General features: G+C 50.0%; 1 protein-coding gene across 2 annotated transcripts in view; it reads right to left on the reverse strand.

The window, feature by feature from the left end:
* Positions 1 to 1,453: 1,453 nt before the first annotated feature.
* Positions 1,454 to 22,047, reverse strand: part of MYO1E (myosin IE) — a 193,375-nt gene continuing 172,781 nt past the window's right edge. For both annotated transcript variants that reach the window (XM_034994724.1, XM_034994725.1), the window contains 6 exons: positions 21,577 to 21,723; positions 20,573 to 20,730; positions 19,470 to 19,562; positions 16,745 to 16,946; positions 5,958 to 6,127; positions 1,454 to 2,536 (listed from right to left, as the gene is read on the reverse strand). In XM_034994724.1, the coding sequence (XP_034850615.1) occupies positions 2,460 to 2,536; positions 5,958 to 6,127; positions 16,745 to 16,946; positions 19,470 to 19,562; positions 20,573 to 20,730; positions 21,577 to 21,723 (847 nt within the window). In that variant the 3' untranslated portion in view covers positions 1,454 to 2,459. The remainder of the gene's footprint in view (positions 2,537 to 5,957; positions 6,128 to 16,744; positions 16,947 to 19,469; positions 19,563 to 20,572; positions 20,731 to 21,576; positions 21,724 to 22,047) is intronic.

The raw sequence follows: 22,047 nt of genomic DNA on the forward strand, positions 1-22,047 counted from the left end.
CCCCCATTTTTTTTAATGCATAACATTAGGAAAATTATGTAAAGCCAATAATTTTTGAGTATAGCTGACACAATGCTATAGTAGGTTCAGGTATACAACTCAGTGATTTGACAAGTTTATACATTATGCTGCGTTCCCAAGTGTAGCTGCCATCTCTCTCACGGCCTCACTATTACGGTGTCATTGACCGCATTCCTTATGCTGTGCCTTTTATTCCCATGACTTGTTCATTCTATGGCTGGAAGCCTGGATCTCCCAATCCCCCTTGCCCATTTCGCGATCTCCCTACCCCCCCCGCCCCTCCCATTTCTCTGTATTTATAGGTCTGATTCTGTTTTTTGTTTGTTCTTTTTTTCCTAGATTCTACTTATGAATGGAATCATATGGTGTTTGTCTTTTCAGCCTGTCCATGTTGTCTCAAGTGGCACAACCTCATCCTTTTTTTGAATACATTTTTATTTAAGGAATTTCGCAAGTGATTCCTTCCACTGCCCAAGGTCACCTTAGTTCCTCCAAAGCTTTAGATAACATTTATCCTCAAGATAGGCCTTTTCAAAATAACTTATATTTAATTCAGGCTGTCCTGTCACTTGGCCCCAAATTCTTTTTTTTTTTTTTTTTTTTTAAGACCCTGAGATCATGACCTGAACTGAAATCAAGAGTTGGCTGCTCAACCAGCTGAGCCACCCAGGCATCCTGGAACCAAACTATACTTTAAACATTATTTGTTATTGTTCTGTTCTTGAACACACAGAATTAAGTGGTTTACTTTGTTCTAAGTTCAGATACATTTTTTTTTCCTTATATGTAACCCCTGATAATTTTTCCCCTGGACTCAGGAATCTTGGAATGACAAAAAGGTGTGTGCTGGTCAAACCCTACTTTCCCAATAGCTTCAGAAAGGCCGAGGCAACCAGGAGAAGGAGAGGCAGAGAAGAGACCGTCTCCCCCGAGAACCACTGCCTCATCGATAGACATTCCATCGTTTCCGACTTTTCACTATTACTGCAATAACCACCGCTCTGGCCTGCTAGTCTCGCCTTCACAAAGTGCCACCGACTGGGTGGTTTACTGACAGAAATGGACTGTCTTCCAACCGTGGAACCTAGAAGTTCAAGATCTGCTGCGTGTGGGTAAGGTTGGTTCTTTCTGAGGGCTTTAAAGGAAGCACATCTGTACCAGGCCCCTCTCCTTGGCTGTAGTCGGCTGTCCCTTCACGTCCTCTTCCCTGTGTCCATCCGTGTCCAAATGTCCCCTTTTTACCTGGACACCAGTTATATTGGTCTGGGGCCCAAACTAATGACTTCATTTTAACTTGATTATCTCTGTAAAGACCCTCTATTTCCAAATAAGGTCATACCGTGGCGTACTGGGGTTTAGGGCTTTAATGTATCTTTTTTTTTTTTGAGGAGATAGGGAGACACACTTCCACCCATAACAAATGTCACAAAAGAACAGGTGGTTCACTGATTCCTTTATTTATTTAGGAGGTAGGGGGAGGGACAGGGGACAGAGGAAAATTACCTACAGGGCAAGGGTTGAGGAGGATTTGCAGGGGCTGGGCTAGAAAGCAGTAACACTGATTCTATAGTTGAAAAGGAGTAGTGCACATTTGTAAGTACCTGGTGGGAGATTTGTAATAAAACCTACCTTACGAATAAGTACAGTGGAATACTACTTAGTACATTCATACATGTTTCTACCATCTTAAGATTTTTATATATACAGTATATGATCTGTTTTTATAAATGTACAGCTTGAAAAAAGAGATCCTTCTTGTAATAGGTACAGCATTAAACACAAAACCAACATGGGCCAGCCACATTCCAACTGAAGACCCAGAGAAAGCAAGGCCCCCAGCCCCTGCCCAGCAGCCTGATGGTCCTGGCGAAGCGTAAACCAGCACCCCTCTGCACCTGTGGGCTCCACAGGCCACGCTGGCCCTTGGCATCTGCACGGGAAGTGCCCGATCATGCCAAGCCCAGCCTGTAGAGGGCAGGTCCTCCCTGAGGGAAAGTGGCAGAGAGGAATGTGTGTGTCTGGTAAGGTAAAGAGGGTTGAAAGAAATGTGCTCTTTGACTAAAGGCACTTGTCAGCGGCCGCTTACAGCCAATCCCTGGGCCTGGTGAGCGAGTGGGGTGCTGTTTTGATAGAGCCAACAAGGTCTGAGTGGACCTCGCCTGTCCTCTCACCAGGTTTAAATACAATAAATAAATCTTAGTGGGTGGTTGTTTTGCCCTCCTGGGCTCCTATGAATAGGGCTACCTTTTAGGATCATTTATGGAGTGACACACCCTGTCCCCAACCCAGCATTTCAATGTCCTCCATGGGGAAGGTGCCAGAAAAACTCCAGGCCTTAAAGGAAGAAGCAGTTGCTTGCTATGGATCAGAAGGAGAACCCCAAACATCCCCTTCCCTGTCTGGAGCTCCTTCACCCGTGAGTCAGAGTCTCTTGCGCCTCAGATCTTGGTCACATAGTTGTTGGGGAACAAGCCCTGCTTGCCTCGTAGTCGACCTGTCCACCAGCCAGAGGGATCTGCGGGAGACAGAGATGGCGAGAGTGAGGGTGAGCAAGGCGGCCCTGCCTGGGCCAAACACACCCTGCCCTACGGGTGCATCACGTGGGCAAAGGTGGTTTGGCTCCCTCCGTCTGCGTTCTTTGTCCTTCTTTATTTTCTTTTGTTAATTTTTTAAAAGATTTTATTCATTTGAGCAGGAGAGAGTGAGCGGTGGAGGGAGAGGGAGAAGCAGACTCTCCACTGAGTGGGGAGCCCGACGTAGGGCTTGATCCCAGGACGTTGGGACCCTGAGCTGAGCCGAAGGCAGATGCTTAACGGCTTAACTGACTGAGCCACCCACCCACGTGCCCCTTTATTTTCTTTTAAATGAACGTGTTGTTGTAAAAAGTAACCCCTCCCCCACAGCAGACACAGACAGACCACTCAGGGTCCCTGCTGCTCCCACATGAGGCTTTGCTTGGCCTCTGAGATGAGGCTGATTGCTCCCCGTGGGGCCCAGGCACACCAGCTCACCCAGCAGTTTTTACTCTAGAGCAGCGGCTGGGCCGCGGGAGGCTGGCTGGGGGTGGTGAGATGGCCCCCAGTCCTGCCTCCCCACTTTTCCTCACACAGGGCTACTCGCCCCCTACACCTTTCCCACTCCTTCCTCCGGCGCGGAATGTTTCTGGAAGAACCTGATCTGCCACACCTCCCACCTTAATCCCAGGCCCTCCACCAGGAAAAAGCTTGTAGTCTACATTCTTCCAGACCCTCTTCTGTGATTATAACCACACACACACTCATTTTAAACAGAAACGGGCCACTCTATCTTACTATTCTGCATCTTGCTTTTTAATACTTAATAGATACTGTCTTTCCACGTCTGCATCTCATTTTTAAACAGCTGTACTGTATACCAAGATTTATAGAACCATTTACTTGGTGATGGACGTTTGTTCCCACTTTTTCCACTACTGATGGAATAAATGTCCATACCAGTATCTTTACGTCTGCATGCAAGTAGCTCTATAGGAGAGATTCCTGGCTCAAAGAACATAGACCTTTTATTCTGTAAGACAACATAATTCATTGTTATAATAGGTAATACTCCTCTGTGTGCTTTTAAAAGTACAAAAGCGGGGTGCCTGGGTGGCTCAGATCATGATAATTCATTTACGTATTTTAGATCTCTAATTCATCTGATATTTGTTCTGGGTATGAGGTAGAGCCCTAACTTTCTTTTCTTTTCAAAATGTAAAGTCATTGTCTCTCTTTTCCCCTGATTTCAAAGGCCACATTTATCCTATATTAAACACCTGTACACACATGGGTCTCTTTCTGGATTGTCTCATTTATCTAGATGTCTATTCCTGTACTCACAATGCACTGCACCAATTACAGTGATAATTTATAGCATTTTCTGAGAACTTCTAGGACTCCACATTTTACACAAATATGTAACTTTTGATTCAACCCAAAATATGTGTTCTTTCTAGAAAAATCTGAAATATTGAGAAATGAAAAGAAAGCAATACTTACTTAAAATTCAACACTTAATGAGACCACATATGAATATATACATACGTGCAGAGAGCCATATGTTTTATATTTTTACAAAAATAAGACTATAGTCCAGTCTACAACCTTTTCTTCCCATGAACATTTTTCCATTTCAGTAAGTATGCCATATTACTGCATCATTATCTCTAATAAAAATCTATGTCATCGAAGTTCACTGAATGGACAGAGCAAAGCTTATTTAGCCAATTTTTGTTACTTGGTAATTGGTCATTTCCAATATTTTTGCTGAACAAAGCTAGTGATAAAAATTCTGTTTGTGTTTACTAAGCGTTTATTTCAACTTTTATTTCTACTCCGACACTTTCTAGGAAGGATACTAAATGGCTGAAATATTAACATCTATGGCAAACTAGATGGCTCAAGGAGGTCAAAATAATGCCCAGAGGCCATTTAGAAGGAGATCAGCCCAGGGACCTACAAGTCTCCTCAGAGTGACCCCTGTGATGAAGGAATCGGTTAAAAACACCATTCTTGGAACTGTCTGTCCTTGGCCACCTCTTCCCGGTTACCAAGGCCCACTTCACTCAGGCTGTCCTTGCTCTGCCCCTAATGGATGGCTCCATATTGTCCGCAAATCCTCTTGAGCCCGACATTCAGGGCCCTCCACCATCAGGCCACTCTTAGCTTCATCTCGTCTCCTATGACATCCCCTGGGGAATCCTGCCACAGGGTTGAGCTCATTTTCCTAAAATGATCTGCTCTTTCTAGCCTCCCTGGCTTCTCTGTCTCTCCCCCCATTCCCCATCAAAAATGCCATTTCCTTCAAGGTGCTTTTTTAACATCCTAAGTCAGGTGTTACCTTTTTTTTTTTTTTTTTTAAGATTTATTTATTTACTTGAGAGAGAGAGAGAATGGGGAGGGGGAGGGAGAGGGAATCCCAAGCAAATTCCCCACTGAGCGCAGAGCCAACGTAGGGCTCCATCCCATGACCCTGAGATCATAACCTGGGCTGAAATCAAGAGTCAGATGCTTGGGGCACCTGGGTGGCTCAGCCGTTTAGCGTCTGCCTTCGGCTCAGGTCATGATCCCAGGGTCCTGGGATCGAGCCCCACATCGGGCTCCTTGCTCGGTGGGAAGCCTGCTTCTCTGTCTCCCACTCCCCCTGCTTGTGTTCCCTCTCTCGCTGTCTCTCTCTCTCTGTCAAAAAATAAATAAAAATCTTTAAAAAAAGAAAAAAAAAATATATATATATATAAAAAGAGTCAGATGCTCAACCGACTGTGCCACCCAGGCGCCCCCGGAGTTATCTTTTAAAAAATACTTCCATAAGCACTAATGTTTGGTCATATGTATATTATATTCTAACTTATCTTCTCTACCAAATTAATAAAGCATTCAGCCAAGCCCACAGACTACTTTTATAAGAGATGTTACAGGTTGCCTCGCTGACTTCCATCTACCTTCCGTATGAGGAGGCCATCAAGTTTGGGTGGGATAGTCCTAACTCCCGTTTCCTACAGAAGTCCCTGCCATGCCTAACCTACTATAGGTACAGTCCTAGTCTTGCTACAGAGATTCAGGGATGGACACACGACCAATTTGGTCTAATCAGAGTGAAACCTAGGACTTTTGTCCAATGGCTAAGAGAAGTTTGAGAGAGAAAGATTTCAGACCTAGTTCGATCTGTTTGCTGGAACTGAGGCAGCCACTTTGCTGCCATGAGGGAAAACAGCCAAGAAGGGAGCAAATACAAAGAAGGCAGAGCTGAAGAAGTATTAAAAAAAATTGGAGCCTTGATCAAACTGAGCCTGAAGTCTAGATTCCTGCTACAAGTTTCAGTTAGAGCAGCCTATAAATTCCCTTCATGTTTAAACTAGTTTTTATAGCACTGTGACTGAATGTTCTTTAGGAGGCTGTCCCAGCCAGCCATGCACTTACCTTCTTTGATAATGTCGATAATGTCATTGGCATTGAAGCTGAGTTCATCTGTGTCCTGAGCATCATAGGCATAGAGAGCCTTGCACTGTGGCACCTGAGGCTTAGGCTTGGGCTGGGGCTTAGGTCTGCCCCCGGCTGGGGGAGGCCGACTGCTCGTTTGCCTCCGGACACTGTGGAGAGAGTGGAGGCAGGTGAGAGACAGGACCTAACAGGAGGCAGCACCGTGTGGTGGTCTGGAGAACGGGGCCAGCACTGGCCCGCTCAAGTTCAAATCCAGTTCCATCCCTAGAAGATACGTCAATTCCCAAACTTACTCTGAGAATAAAAATACCCCCGCCCCCAACTCTGGAGACAGAACTTTTGCCAGTGCCCCAGAAGCCTGCAGGTGCCTCTCCTCAACAGCCATCCTTCCCAGAATCGACCACCATCCTGCATTTTGTATTAATAATTCTGCTTTTCTTTGTGGTCTTACCACACAAAGTATCCCCAAACAGTACACATAGTTTGCCTATTTTTTTACTGTATAAAAGGAATGTTCTTTTTTTTTTAGGGCGGGGTAGGGGTGGGAAACAGAGGGAAAGAGAGACATAATCTTAAGCAGGCTCCACGCCCAGCGCAGAACCCGACGCAGGGCTCAATCTCACGACCCTGAGATCATGACCTGAAACGAAATCACGAGTCCGACGCTTAACCGACTGTGCCACCCAGGCGTCCCCAAAGGAATCATGTTCTATCATTTGCTCTATTTTTGAGATACACCCTAGTGATGCATGAATGTACTGGCCAAGAGAACGCGTGTCCAATGGCTAAGAGAAGTTTGAGAGAGAAAGATTTCTCTCTCAGCCTCTTCCACGGCACGAATATGTCACAACTTACTTCTCCAGTCCCCTGTTGATGGTCATTTGGGATGATTTCATTTCCAGTATTGCGAAAAAATAGCAAAAATAAAACTGCTGCTTTGAATACTCTTGCGCGGGCAGTTTCTCAGCCTCAGCGCCACTGCCGTCTGGGGCCAGCACTGCTGGGGATGCTCCGAGGGGGCCGCCCCGGGCTCAGTGGACCACAGGCTGCGAGCAGCATCCCGGCCTCTACCCGGTGGATGCCGGCAGCGCCTCCCCCGCCTCATCGCGGTCATCAAAACCATCTGCAGCTCCAGCGCCCTCAGCCGGGTCTTCGAGCTTTACACGTATTCTTTCTACACACCACACTGCCTCCAGCCTCCCTTCGTACATGTCTCAGAGGCACTGTAGCTTGAGCGATTTTAAACTTCTATCTGAAACAACTCTTTGTTAAGTATGTTCATACAGGCATTTAGAAAAAAAAGTAGTAAACGTTTTCTTTCCCACTTTGCTTGAGGAGAAACCAGGAAAAGCCTACATTCATTTGCTCACAAAACAAACCTAAGTTCAAGATTTCTTTTTGGAGAAATTGGGCTGTACTCAACTCAGTGGGGCCGGCTGTGTTCACACCTGTGGCAGGAAGAAGACGGGAGGGTCCCTCCCCACCCCCCTGGCCTGAGTTGTGTGTGGGGGGAAAGCACACCCAGCTTTGAGCCGTGCCTCCTGAAGTCCCATGATAACAGATGTGCACTGGGTGCTGATGAGCAAGTTAGATAATATCTGGGTATGGTGGGGGGGGCACTGGCTGCCAGCTTGGGGGGAGGTAGGACTCTTTCTGTCAGGGGTGGGGTTTCAGGGGGCTGCCCGGGGCTCCCTGCGTGGGTGGGGAGCAAACCCCAAGGTTACTCAGGCTCTACTCTTCTTAGGTCCCCACCTACCCACCCATCACCAAGCACTTTCATCATAGAGGACAGCATCTTGTAGATCACTAGCATGACATCATTTCCTCCCTAGTCAATTAGAAATCCCCATTCCCTGCTAGAGAAGTGCTTGCCTCTCTGAAAGCTGGCCAGGCAAGCAGGCTTTTTTTTTTTTTTTTTTTTAAAGATTTTATTTATTTATTTGACAGAGAGAGAGACAGCTAGAGAGGGAACATAAGCAGGGGGAGTGGGAGAGGGAGAAGCAGGCTTCCTGCTGAGCAGGGAGCCTGATGCAGGGCTCGATCCCAGGACCCTGGAATCATGACCTGAGCCGAAGACAGGCGCTTAACGACTGAGCCACCCAGGCGCCCCGCAAGCCGGCTTTTAATTAAGCAACCTATACATTAGGGATGTGTCAGCATCTGGTTAATAAGAGCCATTAGCCTGGATACCAGAAGTCATCTGATTTCCCAGCAACAAGGAAGGGGGGGTGCATAGGAGGGGTGTGCATTAGAATACCCTGGGAGGGAGGAAAGACTCCAGCCTGCTGGTTCCAGGGTGCAGGGTTGGAAGGGTGTGCGCGCATGCGCACGCACACACACACGCTCTCTCTCTCTCTCTCTCTCCCCGCACCCAGATACTCGTGGATGGAGATCTGGCCTCTCTTATGTCCAGGGGGGAAACCTACGAACATTAGGGCAGTTGATGAGGCGTCTGGACCCAAGAGTATTGGGACTTAGGTATAGTCCCTGGGGAAAAAGGGGCCAGGGGGCCTCTTAGTGTGGAGAAGAAGGTAGATGATGCTCTGAAATGTAGGACTGTCCTTCCTGCAGCAATCCTGCTCTGCCCATCACCTCCAGCTTTGACCAAACCCTGGCAGTTCCTCCTTCTTCATGTCTTTGCTACCAGTTGCTTCCTTTCCGGGCTCCCTGAATATCCCCCAACTCAGTGTCTGTTAGTTCACTTCACCCTCCACTAAAAATCCCGACAGCTTCTCCTGCTCCTGGGAAATGGACCAAGACTTGCATGGAGCCTACAAAGTCCCTGCCGGGAGTGGCCCCCGCTGGCTTCCAGCCTCCAATCCTGCTGCAGGCCACACTGGTACCTTTCCACCTTTCTTTTATGAGCCCTGGTTGGGGTCAGGGCACCCTGTTCACGTACTCCTAGCTTATATCATCTTTAGGGGACACTGCTTTCTCCCCAAGATCAGGAACAAAACAGATGTCCGCTCTTACCACTTCTGTTCCATACTGCACTAGAAGCTCTAGCCAGAGCAATTAGTCAAGAAAAATAAAAGGCATTCAGACCGGAAAAGAAGTAAAAATACCTCTATTTGCAGATGAGATGATCTTGCATGTAGAAAAAAACCTAAGGAATGCACTAAAAAAACTATCGGAACCAATAAACAAGTTCAGCAAGATTAGAGAATACAAGATTGAGAAAACAATTCCATCTGCAATACATACAGAAAAATATACCATGGAGGAGTAAATTTAACAAAAGAATAATTCCATTCATATAAAATATCCAGAAAAAGCTAATCTATAATGAAACAAGTAGGTTAGTGGTTCCCTAGGGCTGGGGCTGAGGGTGGGGGAAAGGAGGTTTCTTTCTGGGATGATGAAAATTCTAAAATCAGATTATGATGGGGCGCCTGGCTGGCTCAGTCAGTGGAGCATTCGACTCTTGATCTAAGGGTCATGAGTGTGAGCCCCATGTTTGCAGAGTGTACTTAAAAAAAATTTTTTTTTAACTAGATTACAATGATGGTTGTATAACTCGGCACCAAATACCGCTGAATGGTACTTTAAATGGGTTGATTTAATAGTATATAAATTATATCTCAAAACTGCTTAAAAAACAAAACAAAACAGGTAAATGACATAGACCCCTCTTGGCTGGGCAGCTCCCTGCTGATACCCAGAGTGACCTCCGCCAGTCTGTCGGCCCGCAGGTGCTGGATGTCCCAGAACCAGGCAGTCTGGCAGAGGAGCTGGGGGAGGGGAGGACTATCTAAACCCCTGGGCCAACACAGCCATTGCATGGTATTTGGTCCCAAGGCATTCAGAGAATACTTCCTTAGGATAAGGCAAAGTAAAACCTATCAAAATAAAACCTCAGGGAATACTGGGGGATTGGGGTTCCCTTGCAGGCCCTTGGCAACAGTGGGCTTGGTTGTCCCAGGCCCTGGACCGCGGCCACCATGCTTTACCAACGTAAAGCCATGTGCTCGTTTATCACTTGGCTAACCAGGGTTCACAGTATCCCACATTTGGGAGCAGGGGGCGTCCAGGCAGCTTTGAGATGCGGCGCTGGGTGCTTGTGGACTGGGGGGCTGTGTTTGAGGGGGATGGACGTGGAGGTGGGGGGCAGCTCTGCATTTTGCGTTAGGGAAGTGTCTGCGTGGACAACCAACCCCGAGGTCACCGTGATCTGGCTCTTCCCTGTGACCAGGAAGGAGCACAAGTACTCCAGTGGGGCAATCGGTCCGCGCCAAGTCCCTGCGGCCCCACTCTCACATCTCAGCTTGTTTTGCCCCTTCCTGTGCGACTCAGCAGAAGGCCTGTGTCGCCTGGGAACCCCTCCCTGCAGCTGTATGAAAGCAGATCCCCTCGCCTCAGACGAGGCTGCTCTGGGCACCTCCCAGCGCTCCCGGGCTCCTGGGACCTCCCGCCCCGGGGGGCACAACGGCAGACGCGCTCCAGCCGCGCACACCTTTCTGCTCCCGGGGTCTGGGCCCCCCGCCCGGCACTGCTAACTCTCACTCTCAGGATGCTTTATAGCGCGCTCTCAGCAAACTCTGTACTGTCAGCGGCACCCCGGAGCCCAGCAAGTCTGCGCCGACGACGCGCCTGCCGCCTCTCCGTTTTACCACAGCGTGGACCCCGAAACCGTCACAGGAAACCCTGTGATGGCCACAGCCATTTTATTTCCCAGCTCCGTCTTGGCCTCCGCCGCAAGCCCACACAATCTCCTTGGCAGCACTAGGTGGCGATCCTGTGTAACCAATAATGAGCAAGGAGAAAGACTGCTAGCTGCCCGAGGAGACTGATTAATGGGGCCCTTCAGGGGCCTGGAGCCCTGCACGTGCAGCCAAGGGGCGACCGGCCAACGCAGCCCAGAAGGGCTGGGCTTCGGGCTTGCTCCCACGGGAGCCGCAGCCGGCTCAGTGCGGCCCAGGAGAGGGAGGGGGCTGTCGCACCTCGGGGCCTCGGCGAGTCCGCTGTTAAACACAGCCACTGTTACAGATGAAATGGAACACACAGGTTCGAAGAGATGAAGGCAAAGGCAATAAATACTCAAAAGTCGGGGCGCCTGGGTGGCTCAGTCGGTTGAGCGACTGCCTTCGGCTCAGGTCACGATCCTGGAGTCCCGGGATCGAGTCCCGCATCGGGCTCCCTGCTCAATGGGGGGTCTGCTTCTCCCTCTGACCCTCCCCCACTCATGTGCTCCCTCTCTCTCATTCTCTCTCTCTCAAATAAAAATAAATAAAATCTTAAAAAAAAAAAAATAAATACTCAAAACTCAACCCTTTCGCATTATCCCACCACATTTTACTTCTGTCCACGCGCTTGGCCTCACACACGTCTGCCTGCTTCGGGACGGCGGAAGCGCTCCAGTGCGGCGCGGCTGCGCGTCCCTTCCCGGCTCCGAGACCGGCGGGGTCACGCCGGCAGCCTGCCCTTGGCCGTGGCGAGTGGAAACTGGCCAACCGAGCGCAACTCAGGCCCCCTCACGTCCAGACGGCCGGCCGCTCCCCAGCACCCCGTCGTCCCCACACGGCCGCGGTGGCCGCTGTTCGCTCGTCTCCAAGCGTTCTGCCTACACTGGTTTCGTAAGGCACGCGCAGGAGCTAGATCATTCTGGTGGCTCTGGTGTTTTACGACACGTGCGCTCCCCACCGGCTTTACCCGACTGAGAACGGTCCTAAAAGCATAATTTCGCGGGGATCGTGGGGGTTGGAGCAAGACTTCCGGACGCACAGTAAGTTACTTTGCGCGTTACATATATTAACAGATGGTTCTAAAACTCCGCGTCACTGAGCCCATTGTTTCCTCCGGCGCCATGCAATCGGGCTTCCCTACGACGACGTGACCCCCATCATTACCCCGAGCGGATCTCTTCCCCACGAAGCAAACAAGCACACGGCGAAGCCGAGCTACAGCAACTTGCTTTCACAGCGCGTCGTTTTTCTGAGCAGGGCTCCGGGCCTCGCCGCAGTCACACTCTAACCCACCGCACCCGGGTGCCCCCTCCTCGGGCGCCTCCCACCCGGGCTGCCCCGTGTTCCTGACGGGGCCGGACCGAGGGGGGCCCACCGACAGCCGAACCCTCACGGACAGCCGCCCAATCTCACGGGTGCCCAGAGCCCCCGAGAAGGCGAGCCCCCCGCGGACGCCAGTGATGACCAGGCTCTCCCCAGCGAGCGTTCGTGCCTTGGCTCGCCGCTGGTTACATCTGTCACTGTCTGTGGGGTGTGAGCTGTTACGGGGAAAGGAGCAAAGGATGTTTCACTCGAAGAAGACGGGGAGGGGGGAACGGTAGAGCCGGAGAAGAAGTTTGGCACTTTATTCACATCGTGCAAGTGCAGCTAGCGTCTGTTCTAACGTTACCTGGTGGCTCCCCGTTTTGCTGTTGCTCTGCGCCCACGAGAGCAGCAGGCTCTTCCCCGCGTGTGTGAGGGGGAAGCTGTGTCCCGGGCCGGTCCCCTTGTCCCTAGGCCGCCCGTCCCCTCGCTAAAGCCTGCAACGCCTGAAGCTTCCACCCCACGAATTCTTGAGAGTAAAGCCGCCTTCCAATCCCGGCAGAATAGGACCATTTCCCGATAAGCCCGAAGCACACGCGTAACAGTAATAAAACCAATACAAATAAACTTTCAAGGCGCACAACACCTGCCATTTACAAAGCCCTTCCTTCATCTTCAAGACGCCCCGAGGAGTGGGCTTTCACGTGAGATTATTATCCTTGTGGCTCAGGTGAGGACCCCAAGGTGTGGAAAGACGGCGGGACAAGCAGCAGGGGGTACAGTAGGTAATCAGGAGAGCGATGTCTGGGTCCGGCGTGCGGCCCAGACAGGCACGGGGCTCAGTAAATACCTGATGACTGAATCAATGAAGGATGAACAAATGAATGGGACCGACACCCAGTCCCTGCAGCTGTGACTCCCATGCTCTCTGCACACGGCCAGGCCACCTTTCACGAGCGTCTCCGCAGCTCCCACACCCCTGGGGTAGCCGGCTGTACCTGGTCGATCCCAGGGTGAGCTGGGATGAGGCTCTCTAATATCACCTCTTCGTTCTGCAGATGTGGGATTTAGGTCTTGAAATTCCAAGAAGGAAAATAATGGCATTTTATTTCACTGGCTCTTTAAAATATGCTCTGTTCCAAAAGGTTGAACCTATAAACATTACTGGAAACGTGGGAATGGATGCCAGGAATTCCTAAGCCTCATGTCTGCCTGGGCCAGGATACAGCTCCAGCTCCCGTACATTATGGGTTGAGAAATATTGCTATTGGACACTCGTTGGAAATTTTAGGCCCTTTGAAAATATGAATCCATTAGGAGAATCTTGTCAAGAGACATACAGGCAGCATTTGAATTTTTCTCTCGATTCCTCCCCTTTGTGGCATGGCCAGAAGCCCTGTCCCTGAGCGCTTTCAATAGTTTTCTGTTTCTCCAACTTCTAGTTGGATTAATCTCTGGAGTATCTCGAAATTTCGCGAAGTTGCCCTCCCATGAAATGGACCGCAGGATTAAAGAGGCCAACCGAAAAGACAGTGTTCCTGTGAAGTCAGAGCAAAGGCTGATGAATGAACTGTCTGTATGGTTCTTGCTTAACCCGTTCTCTTTCCCGAGGATCGGGAAAGATCGTGAAGCTGCAACAGATATTTCAAAAGGTATGCCGAGACTGCAGGACACAGCTCTCTCCGTCTCCTTGGCCAGTAACAACGAGGATGCCACTAAGAATAGCCCCTGTGCCACCAACACGGCAAGGCAAGGGTAAAGAACCCCCCAGCTGGGATGGTAATTTAGTGAAGGCTTCATGCTCTCTCCAAAAAACCTGGCTGAACCTAAAATAAACTGACCAAGACTTTCCTGAATTAACTGGAGGTGCTAATTACACCATTTGATTTTATCCACATTACATGATCCAAAAGAAATGATTGCTTATGCTAAATATGTCCATACAGGAAAGTGCACTGGGGGTGGCAGAGGGAAAAGAAAGATAAGCCTGAGGGTGTGAACGCCCAAGCAGAGGAAGACCACGGTTATCTGGTTTTTACGGATTGGCACATTCAAGGTCACTGTTTGGAACTGTGACGTACACAGGAGTGTCCGTGTTTATGGAATGGTTTGAGATCCCAGAGTCCGCTGTTTGCTCCAACAGGCTGCTATGAAATGAATGCAATTCGTGCTTCCTTGGTGAAGAGCAGTTACTAAATGCAGCTGACCCCGAGGCTCCCGAAATGCCTCAGGCATGTGCCTCAGGCCTGTCTAAGGTCTCTGATCACAGTAGAAATCATTTTAATTTTCACTTCATGTGTTTTAGAAAATAAATACCAAGAAGCAGCTCAGCCCTTTGACCGGAGTGCGATTTTTCAAAGCAATGTTTGCATCACAGCAGATCTAAGTGTGCAAAGAGGAGGCAGGCTGGGATTCTTGTAGCTCCCGGGCCTCAAAGGTGCACGCACCACGGGGGGTCAGGAACATCTTCCTGCCTGGTAGGTGGCTGCGAAGGTGCCCTCCCCGTCAGCCTCACCGCCATCACCACACCACCATCCTGTATGCCTGATACGCCATCACGTACGCCCAGACCCAGAAGTGGCAAAGGGTGTGATGAGCCTTAAAAAGGGAGCCAGGCAGCCCAGGGCTGGAAGGGAGCAGCCTCAGTTAAGACAAAATGTTCCTAAATTGCCTGCTTTTGGCTGACAGATGCTCCCTGTTGGCTGGTGTGCAAGTCTGTAACTTGCAAAGCAGGGCTGGAAAGATAGTCTTGCTTGCCAAAGCCAAAGCAAGTAGGAAGCTAACAGACAGAGCTAAGAGATTTGGTGCGTTCTGTTGATTGATTCACACCCTCTGCCTACTTTTGGGACATCAACCCGGGCCCAGGAAGGGTTGTTTGAGTATTTTCACTATGTCCATCCATCTGAATAGCATAGGTCTGGGTTACGGAGTAAAAATCCGATCGCCTCAACAGCACCCTTTGCATTCACTTGTACACAGAATCTTTTCCTGGCTTTATCAATTAGACAACAGATGCCTTCAGATGAGTGGTTTTCAAAATGTGGTCCCTGGATCAGCAGCAACAGCATCTAAGAACTTGGTAGAAATGGGAATTCTTGGGCACCGCTCTGGACCCACTGAATCAGACACTCTGGAAGTGGGCCAGGAAGTTCTCCAGGTGATTCTATGCACATTAAAGTCTGAGAACTACTACTTTCGACCAAGCCAGTCAGGTAGGCCAAGATCGCTGGAACTGGTGGGGGGCAGCTAGTTCTGCAAGTGTGGGGGTAGGTGGGGAGAGACCCAGCGAAGGACGGCAAGCCCTCCACTGTCAGCCTATCTGTACAAAACTGAGCTGCTTTCATATCTGGAGCCCAAATGAGGCGAGACTAGCCAGGGGAAGAGGAACCCCAGGAGAACGTGGTTACATTTGTAAGAGCTTCGCGGTCTTTTAGAAGGAAGCTGACAAGGCAGGAAAAACATCCTGTAATGGGGCCTAGAAGGGGATGGAGGAGCTGTTGTTGCTCTCCCAGCAAGGCTCTATTTCATACACAAGTCTCCTGACCGCACGCGAACCTTCATCACTGTAGAGACACGGAGAGAATGGAATATGGAGGTAGGCACCAGGGAGGGGAAGAGGGGGCTGGAGCAGGCCCGTTCTGGGGTTCAGCAGGGAAGACTACTCCACCTCTGGGGATCATGTGGGATTGGATGACTGTTTCCAAGTCACCAGTTCAACCGCCACAAGATAATGGCTTTATCACCGCCACCGCCATCGTCGTCTCCAAGCCACAGCTGACCGAGTAGCCCCTTACATGTCCAGTACCGTGCCGGGTATATTTTATGTACGTTCTTTCTCATCCTCCCAACAGCCCTGCCAGCCTGGTGGTATCTCATCAGCGTACAGGTGAGGAAGACGAAGCTCAGAGAGGGTACGCTGCAGGTCCAACGTTAGATGCGGAACAGGGATTGAGGTAAGATCCTCATCCCGATCTGGTGTTTGACAACATCACTCTACAGTATTTCTGCCTGGTTATTTCCATCCACCCTGTGCCTGAACACTTCCAAGGACAAGGCGCTCCTTACAACCCAGGGCAGTTCATCTTTGGGCTTTTAGAATGCTCTTTTGTTTACCGATGCCAAAATCTACCTGCTGGCGGAGTTCACCAACTTATCTTAAGGTTGGCTTATTTTACGCCTGGTGACTCCGCAGGACATGTCCAACCCCCTTTCCACACCGCTGACTCTTTGGAATATCAATATAGAGTTTCAGAAGTCTTTCCTTCCTCCAGCTAAAAACCCTGGGTTTCTTTTTACCAGTCTTCACTTTTAGTTCTAGAAAGGCAGAGAGGCTCTCCTTTTGAAGCCCTGACGATCTGTATGCATAAAAACATCCACACCTCATAGAAGGCTGGGATGTTTTCCTTCATGTTTCCGAGGGTGCTCTGAGCTGTAGCGTTTATGCACCTGCAGGCACAGAGATCAAAACCCCATCATTCCTCAGCCATGCCAGACAGCAAGGCAGGTCACAGAATAACTGAATCTCAGGGCTGAAGGGGACCGTCTTCTGAGGTTCATGATAAGCCATCTCCAGAGAAGGAGTTGTGTGCCATCAATCTGGCTGTACTTTCAGGAATGTCAACCAAGAGCCCCGAGGCCTTGGCCTTGGATCCCGGATTACAACACGCAGGTGGAAAACAACTCTAGAATCAAGCAGAGACTGCCCAAAGAAATCCCTGGACCTTGCTGTGATCGAGGGAGAGGGAGGTCACCAGCTTCATCTAGGGGAGGTGGGACTCTTACCCGGCAGCACCCTGGTCTGGGACCTTAAGGAAATCCAAGCTCTCCGGCGTCTGGGACACTCGGTCTGAGCCGGTGGACTGTTGTCGTGGCAAGGGTGGGCGGGCCATGGAAGTGTACAGACTTTTCTGATTTAACCTCTGGCTGCCAGCAGCATGGGGATGTGGCAGAAACTGGTTTTTGAGGACTCCATTCTGATGGTATCCTAGAGAGAGAAGGGGAGAAAACAACGCTTTGATTTTCTGATCTTCTGCTAAAAGGCTCTCCAAATTCCTTCCATCTCTTAGCCAAGAGCAAGCTACTTAGCTTCTCTAGGCCTCAGTTTCCCATCTGAAAATACAGAGGGTATGACTGCAAATACATCGTGAGGAATCGCGCTAATACATTGTAAGCTGCCGAGCAAGGGCCTGGAACATAGCAGACCCTCACACATGCATGCTGACATTAGAATCACCAGATGTTCAGGGTTTCAAAGCCCGCGTGCAAGGAAAGGTAAGCTGGCCATGAGCTGGCAGGCACACTCTTCGATCTGAGAAAAATTGTGAGGTTATGATTCAAGAGGGCTGGCAGGCAGCTGTTTAAGCAGTTGGACATCCATTTCCAGGGTGTCAGCCTTAGGTGTCCTCTGCAGGAGCCCGCTGTGGGAGGTAGAGGGGGTACTCCACACAGGCAGGGGAAATGTGGCGCTGGTTGGATCAATCCAGATACGGCAAGCTCTCTGAGCCAAACAACTGTTCCTAGTCAAGATCACGTTACCTGGTTAGTAAGGGAATATGGTGATGGGCTCCGAGCCACAGGCCCTGGCTAAAAGGGGCATCACCATTCCATCGTGTTATGGTCTCTTCTCTCTTATCTCTTCTCCCACTGACAGATCTGAGCAAGAATGAAGGAGAACAAGACTCCCCAAGGCACATTTTGGTGAACCTACCATAAAACCTCTTCCAACCAAGTTAAGAAAAGAACCCTTTGGTACAGACGGGACGACCCCTAGTTTATAAGAGGGACTAGCTGGTCAGGTTTGGCTCTGCCTCCATTAGTTCTCTTGACCTTGAGCAAAATCTGTGACCCTTCAGTGTGTCAGTTTCCTCCTTAAGGAAACAAGGAGTCTGGTGAGCTCCTACCTGCTGCCAAGGTTGCCAAGGAGAGGTGCATGTTCTAGGGCTGTGATACTCAAAGTGGGAGGTTCACAGCTCATTAAGTTCAGAAATTAAGAATAAGCACTTAGAAATGTTCATAGCAATTTCACAGACACATTATGAATCCAGTAAGAAATTTGGGCTTCTATTTTGAATGCTTTTAAAATTCCATTCTTTGAGTGATTTTTATTATATCTTACAAAAGTATGGTTTGCGATGGGTTGAAAAAGAAAGAAATTAAGAGAAGAAAGAGAGAGAAAAAACAAAACAAAATACAACCCCAACCGACCTCGTTCCTTCACCACAGATAATGTGAGAAAGGTTGATATAAGGGATTCAGGTCCAACTGCCTCATTTTATTGATGGAGAAATGGTCACGTAGAGAGGTTGGGAGCCGAGCTCAAGGTCAGGTATTTGGTCTAAGGCAACTTTGGCCAACCTAGCTGAGGCAAATGAGCTTTCCAGGTGGTCTGGCCAGGCTCTCGCCCGGGGGAAGGCGGGCCAGCACATAAGTAGTAACACAATCCTACACTGGTTCTCTTAGGTTCTTTTGTGCTTGGATTTTTTTCAAGGGTGAAGGCAGAGGGGAGGAGAGAGCGCAGGGCCAGGCAGCACAGGGACTCCAGAACAGATGAGAATTACTTTCTTACTGCTGGGCACGGGTATTCATATTTTAGCACACAACGGTGAGATTCCAGAGCAAGAGACAAAAGAAATGCTTTTCACTGCTTACCTCGGACACAGCTACAGATAGGATTCCCTTGTCTGGGATGATCTGAGTTAAATGAGTGTGGTCCTAAGATAACCCTTTCAGACCTAGATGCCTAAGCTTATCAATACCAAATATTCTGGGCAACAGTTTTTTATTGATTGAATGTTGTAAGTGATGGAAAAACATTTTGTGAATTTGGAGAGCGCTCTTAAAGCACTAAATGGATTTTTTACAGGCAAGAAGTCTTGCATTTACTCAGGTTTGGATTACTGACCTGCATGCTATGGTTTTATCAGAAAATATGAGAAATATGAAATGTAAGGTCTAAAAGACGTTTTGTGTCAATTCTGTAACTCCTTTAGATATTACTTTATTTTCTTAGAGCACTTGTCCTAGAGCCTATCTGACTGAAAATGAAATATTTCTCCTTATTCATTAAGGTATTAACTAGTTGCAAAATATCCTTGTGGTATTTGGCTGGAACCGAGTGGTGGTGTGGCGGTTATAAGCGGGCCGGCTCCTGGATCCACGAAGGCCGCATCCTGTAACCGAAAAGCTGACAACATTCTGGTTGTCATGGACGAGGAACTCCTTTTTCTCGTACTGATGTAGGCAGCCTCTCCTCGGGGAGTTATATTGCCAGGTAATGAAATCCAGATCGCTAACTCTGCCACAGTTCGGTCTCACGAGCTCATACTTCTCCTGCATTTCGGGGTCACAAGCAGGGCCATTGTGTCGGTAGAAGTGTGTCTGGCACTGAAATGGCTCACGGCTGGCTGCTATGTGTGCATTTGCTCGCTCCCGGGTTCCCCCCCAAATACGCGGTCCAAGTCGGCGGTCCCGATTCGCGGTCCGGTTCTACGGCGCATGCGCGGCTTACCTGGAGGGGGAGGGGCAGCTCTCATCGGGTAGTTGGCGTTGTGCGTCCCCCTGGAGTAACTTCTGGTCTGAGCTGCGTTCCTTCTGGTGGGACCTGAAATAAACAAGCGAGGCGAAGTCAAAGTCAGTGCCGCCGGCTGGTCTTATGGCTTCTGCTGGAGTCTTGCTGACGGGAAACCGGCCGAGTGTGGATCCGCAGCAGGACGCAGTGGAGGGCGATGTCGGAGGAGGGACCGTCCTGGGAGCCCTCGGCCCGAGCGGCCGGAAGACACGTCCAGGGAGCTATGGTTGCGGAACGGTAGAGACCGGGGCTTTACGAAGAGAGATTCACACTCTTACAAAAGTGTTTCTGTCTCTGCAGGCTTTCCGAGGAGCAAGAGGGGGCGTCTCCGGGTTCGCGCTCGTGTTCTGCACACGGCGCAGGGGCCGAACGCGTGCGTGCTGCGTGTCTCGGTCCCTGGTGTGCAGCGCGGGTCAGCACTCACTGCACCTCCGCTCCGGGCAAGAGCCCTTCCCGCAACAGCTGCATTCCGCTCCGGGCAAGAGCCCTTCCCGCAACAGCTGCATTCCGCTCCGGGCAAGAGCCCTTCCCGCAACAGCGTGCATTCCACAGCCTTCCATTCAAACAGAGGCCACAAAGGGTGGAAGCCGACTTGTCCTCCCCTTGACGCAGGCAGGAGCTAGAAAGCAAGCCGGCGCCACCCGGGGCATCCCTGCGGCCCAGAATGAGGACGCGGCGGCAGGCACTCTGCGGGGCAGAGGACATCTCTGCAGAGACATGTGTACTGCAAAGGCAACCAATAAATAAGGTCTCAGGGAGGACACAAAGGAGGGCAGGATTAATCCAGCGGAAGAGGGGTGCTGCCCCAACTCCTTGTAAAGAGCAGGGCTGCGGAAATGAGAAGAGCAGGAACTGACAGGCATGAATAACACAAAAGGAAGGAGCTGGATGTCGGGGTCCGGGGGCAGGGGAAGCGGCCCGCTGAGGGCCGCGCTGGGGGTCCACCCTGCAGACGTGTGCACCCACCGTGAGCACTGGGTGAGAGGCGAGTCTGGCACAGAGCAGGGTGAGGGAGGGCGAGGTGGGGGGCCGGGGACACTTACGGGAGTTCTTGGGCAGCCCGGGTCCGATGCTGACCTGCAGCACTTTGTTACTGGGCTTGAGGATGGCCAGGTCACCGAAGCCTTGGTGGAACTGCACTTGCCGGGAGCCCCCTGCACTCCAGGGACCCCAATTCTCCTTCTTCAACTTGAGTTCAAGCCTGCGACAAGGACATTTGTGGGTAATGGGCAGGAACACCACAGTAAGAGAATGGTGCTCGCAGACCCCAGCGGGGATTTCTGCTGCTGGGCAAGCGTGCAGGAGAACGAGGCCAGCCCGGATGACTGGAGCCTACCCGGGGCCCTCGGAGGGGGACAACACCCCGGGGTTTGGCACAGCGGCGCGGTGAGCCACTGACCCCAGAGGCAGGAGTATGTGGGGCCCGGTGCCTGTGAGAACCCGGCTGGTGAGCGAGGTACCAGTGTCACTCCAGGAGAACTCGGGTGCGCCTGCCCAGGGCACAGCACGAAGGGGACACTCTCCAGGCCACACCTACTGGGATGTGTCACTGTGCCTCTCTGATTTCCCTCAGTCGTGTTCGGGGAGAACTGAGAGATGCCAGACATGAGATAGCCCATGTCTCCCCAGCCTAGAAAGTGGTTATTATTTAATTAAATTCCCTTCCACACTAGCAACCAAAACCCAAATAGAAGGGAAGTTTACTCACAACTCCAAAACTACCCAGCCAGTTTTTACTTGTCATACTGCCTATATGCCTGTATGACACAATTCCATGGTCTGCTCCTTTAACTTCTATTTTCTTATGCCATAGGACGGACAAATCCTCCTTTTAAGCAGCCGTCCATATTACTTCACAGAAACACAAAAGTGGCATTTCAAGGTGTGTTAACACCCACTGGGACTGTCTTCGGCAGGCCCCAGGGCTGTCTGGGTTAAGTGGAAGCAGAGTCCTGCTCTACCCCACAGGCCTCCCCTCCTCTCAGCCTGGACCCCAGTGGGGAGATCAAGCTTTACTCAGAATTTTGGGGCCCCGGTCCCCACTTACGTATTGCTAAATTTCAGAGGTAGTTGCTTCTGGGTTTTTTCCTCATAACGCTTTGCTAAGAGGCTCAAGAATTCAGTTTTGAAGACGGACTCAAGCAAACTGTCATACTCTTGCTCATGAAGAATGAAAATGTCATCCTGCATAGTACTGAGAAGAGATTGGAAAGACTTAATGAAAGTTGCACTTCTGTTTATCCCATTTGCTTTTTAATCTCCTGTAAGATAACACTAGGTTTCTACGGTCTTTCTATAAGTGATAATCTTTAAAACAAAACACAGCAACAATGAATTACATGAAACCTGCTTCCGAAGGAAGTTCATAACTCACCAAAAACATAATCAAAATAAATCTCCCACGTGACTTTTAAAATCAGGAATTCAAGGACAACTTAGTCCATATTAAAAACAAACAACAGGGGCGCCTGGGTGGCTCAGTCGTTGAGCGTCTGCCTTCGGCTCAGGTCATGATCCC

Source organism: Mirounga leonina, unplaced genomic scaffold (assembly GCF_011800145.1).
Source record: "Mirounga leonina isolate KUSES-001 unplaced genomic scaffold, KU_Mleo_1.0 Mir_91, whole genome shotgun sequence".
NCBI lineage: Eukaryota > Metazoa > Chordata > Mammalia > Carnivora > Phocidae > Mirounga > Mirounga leonina.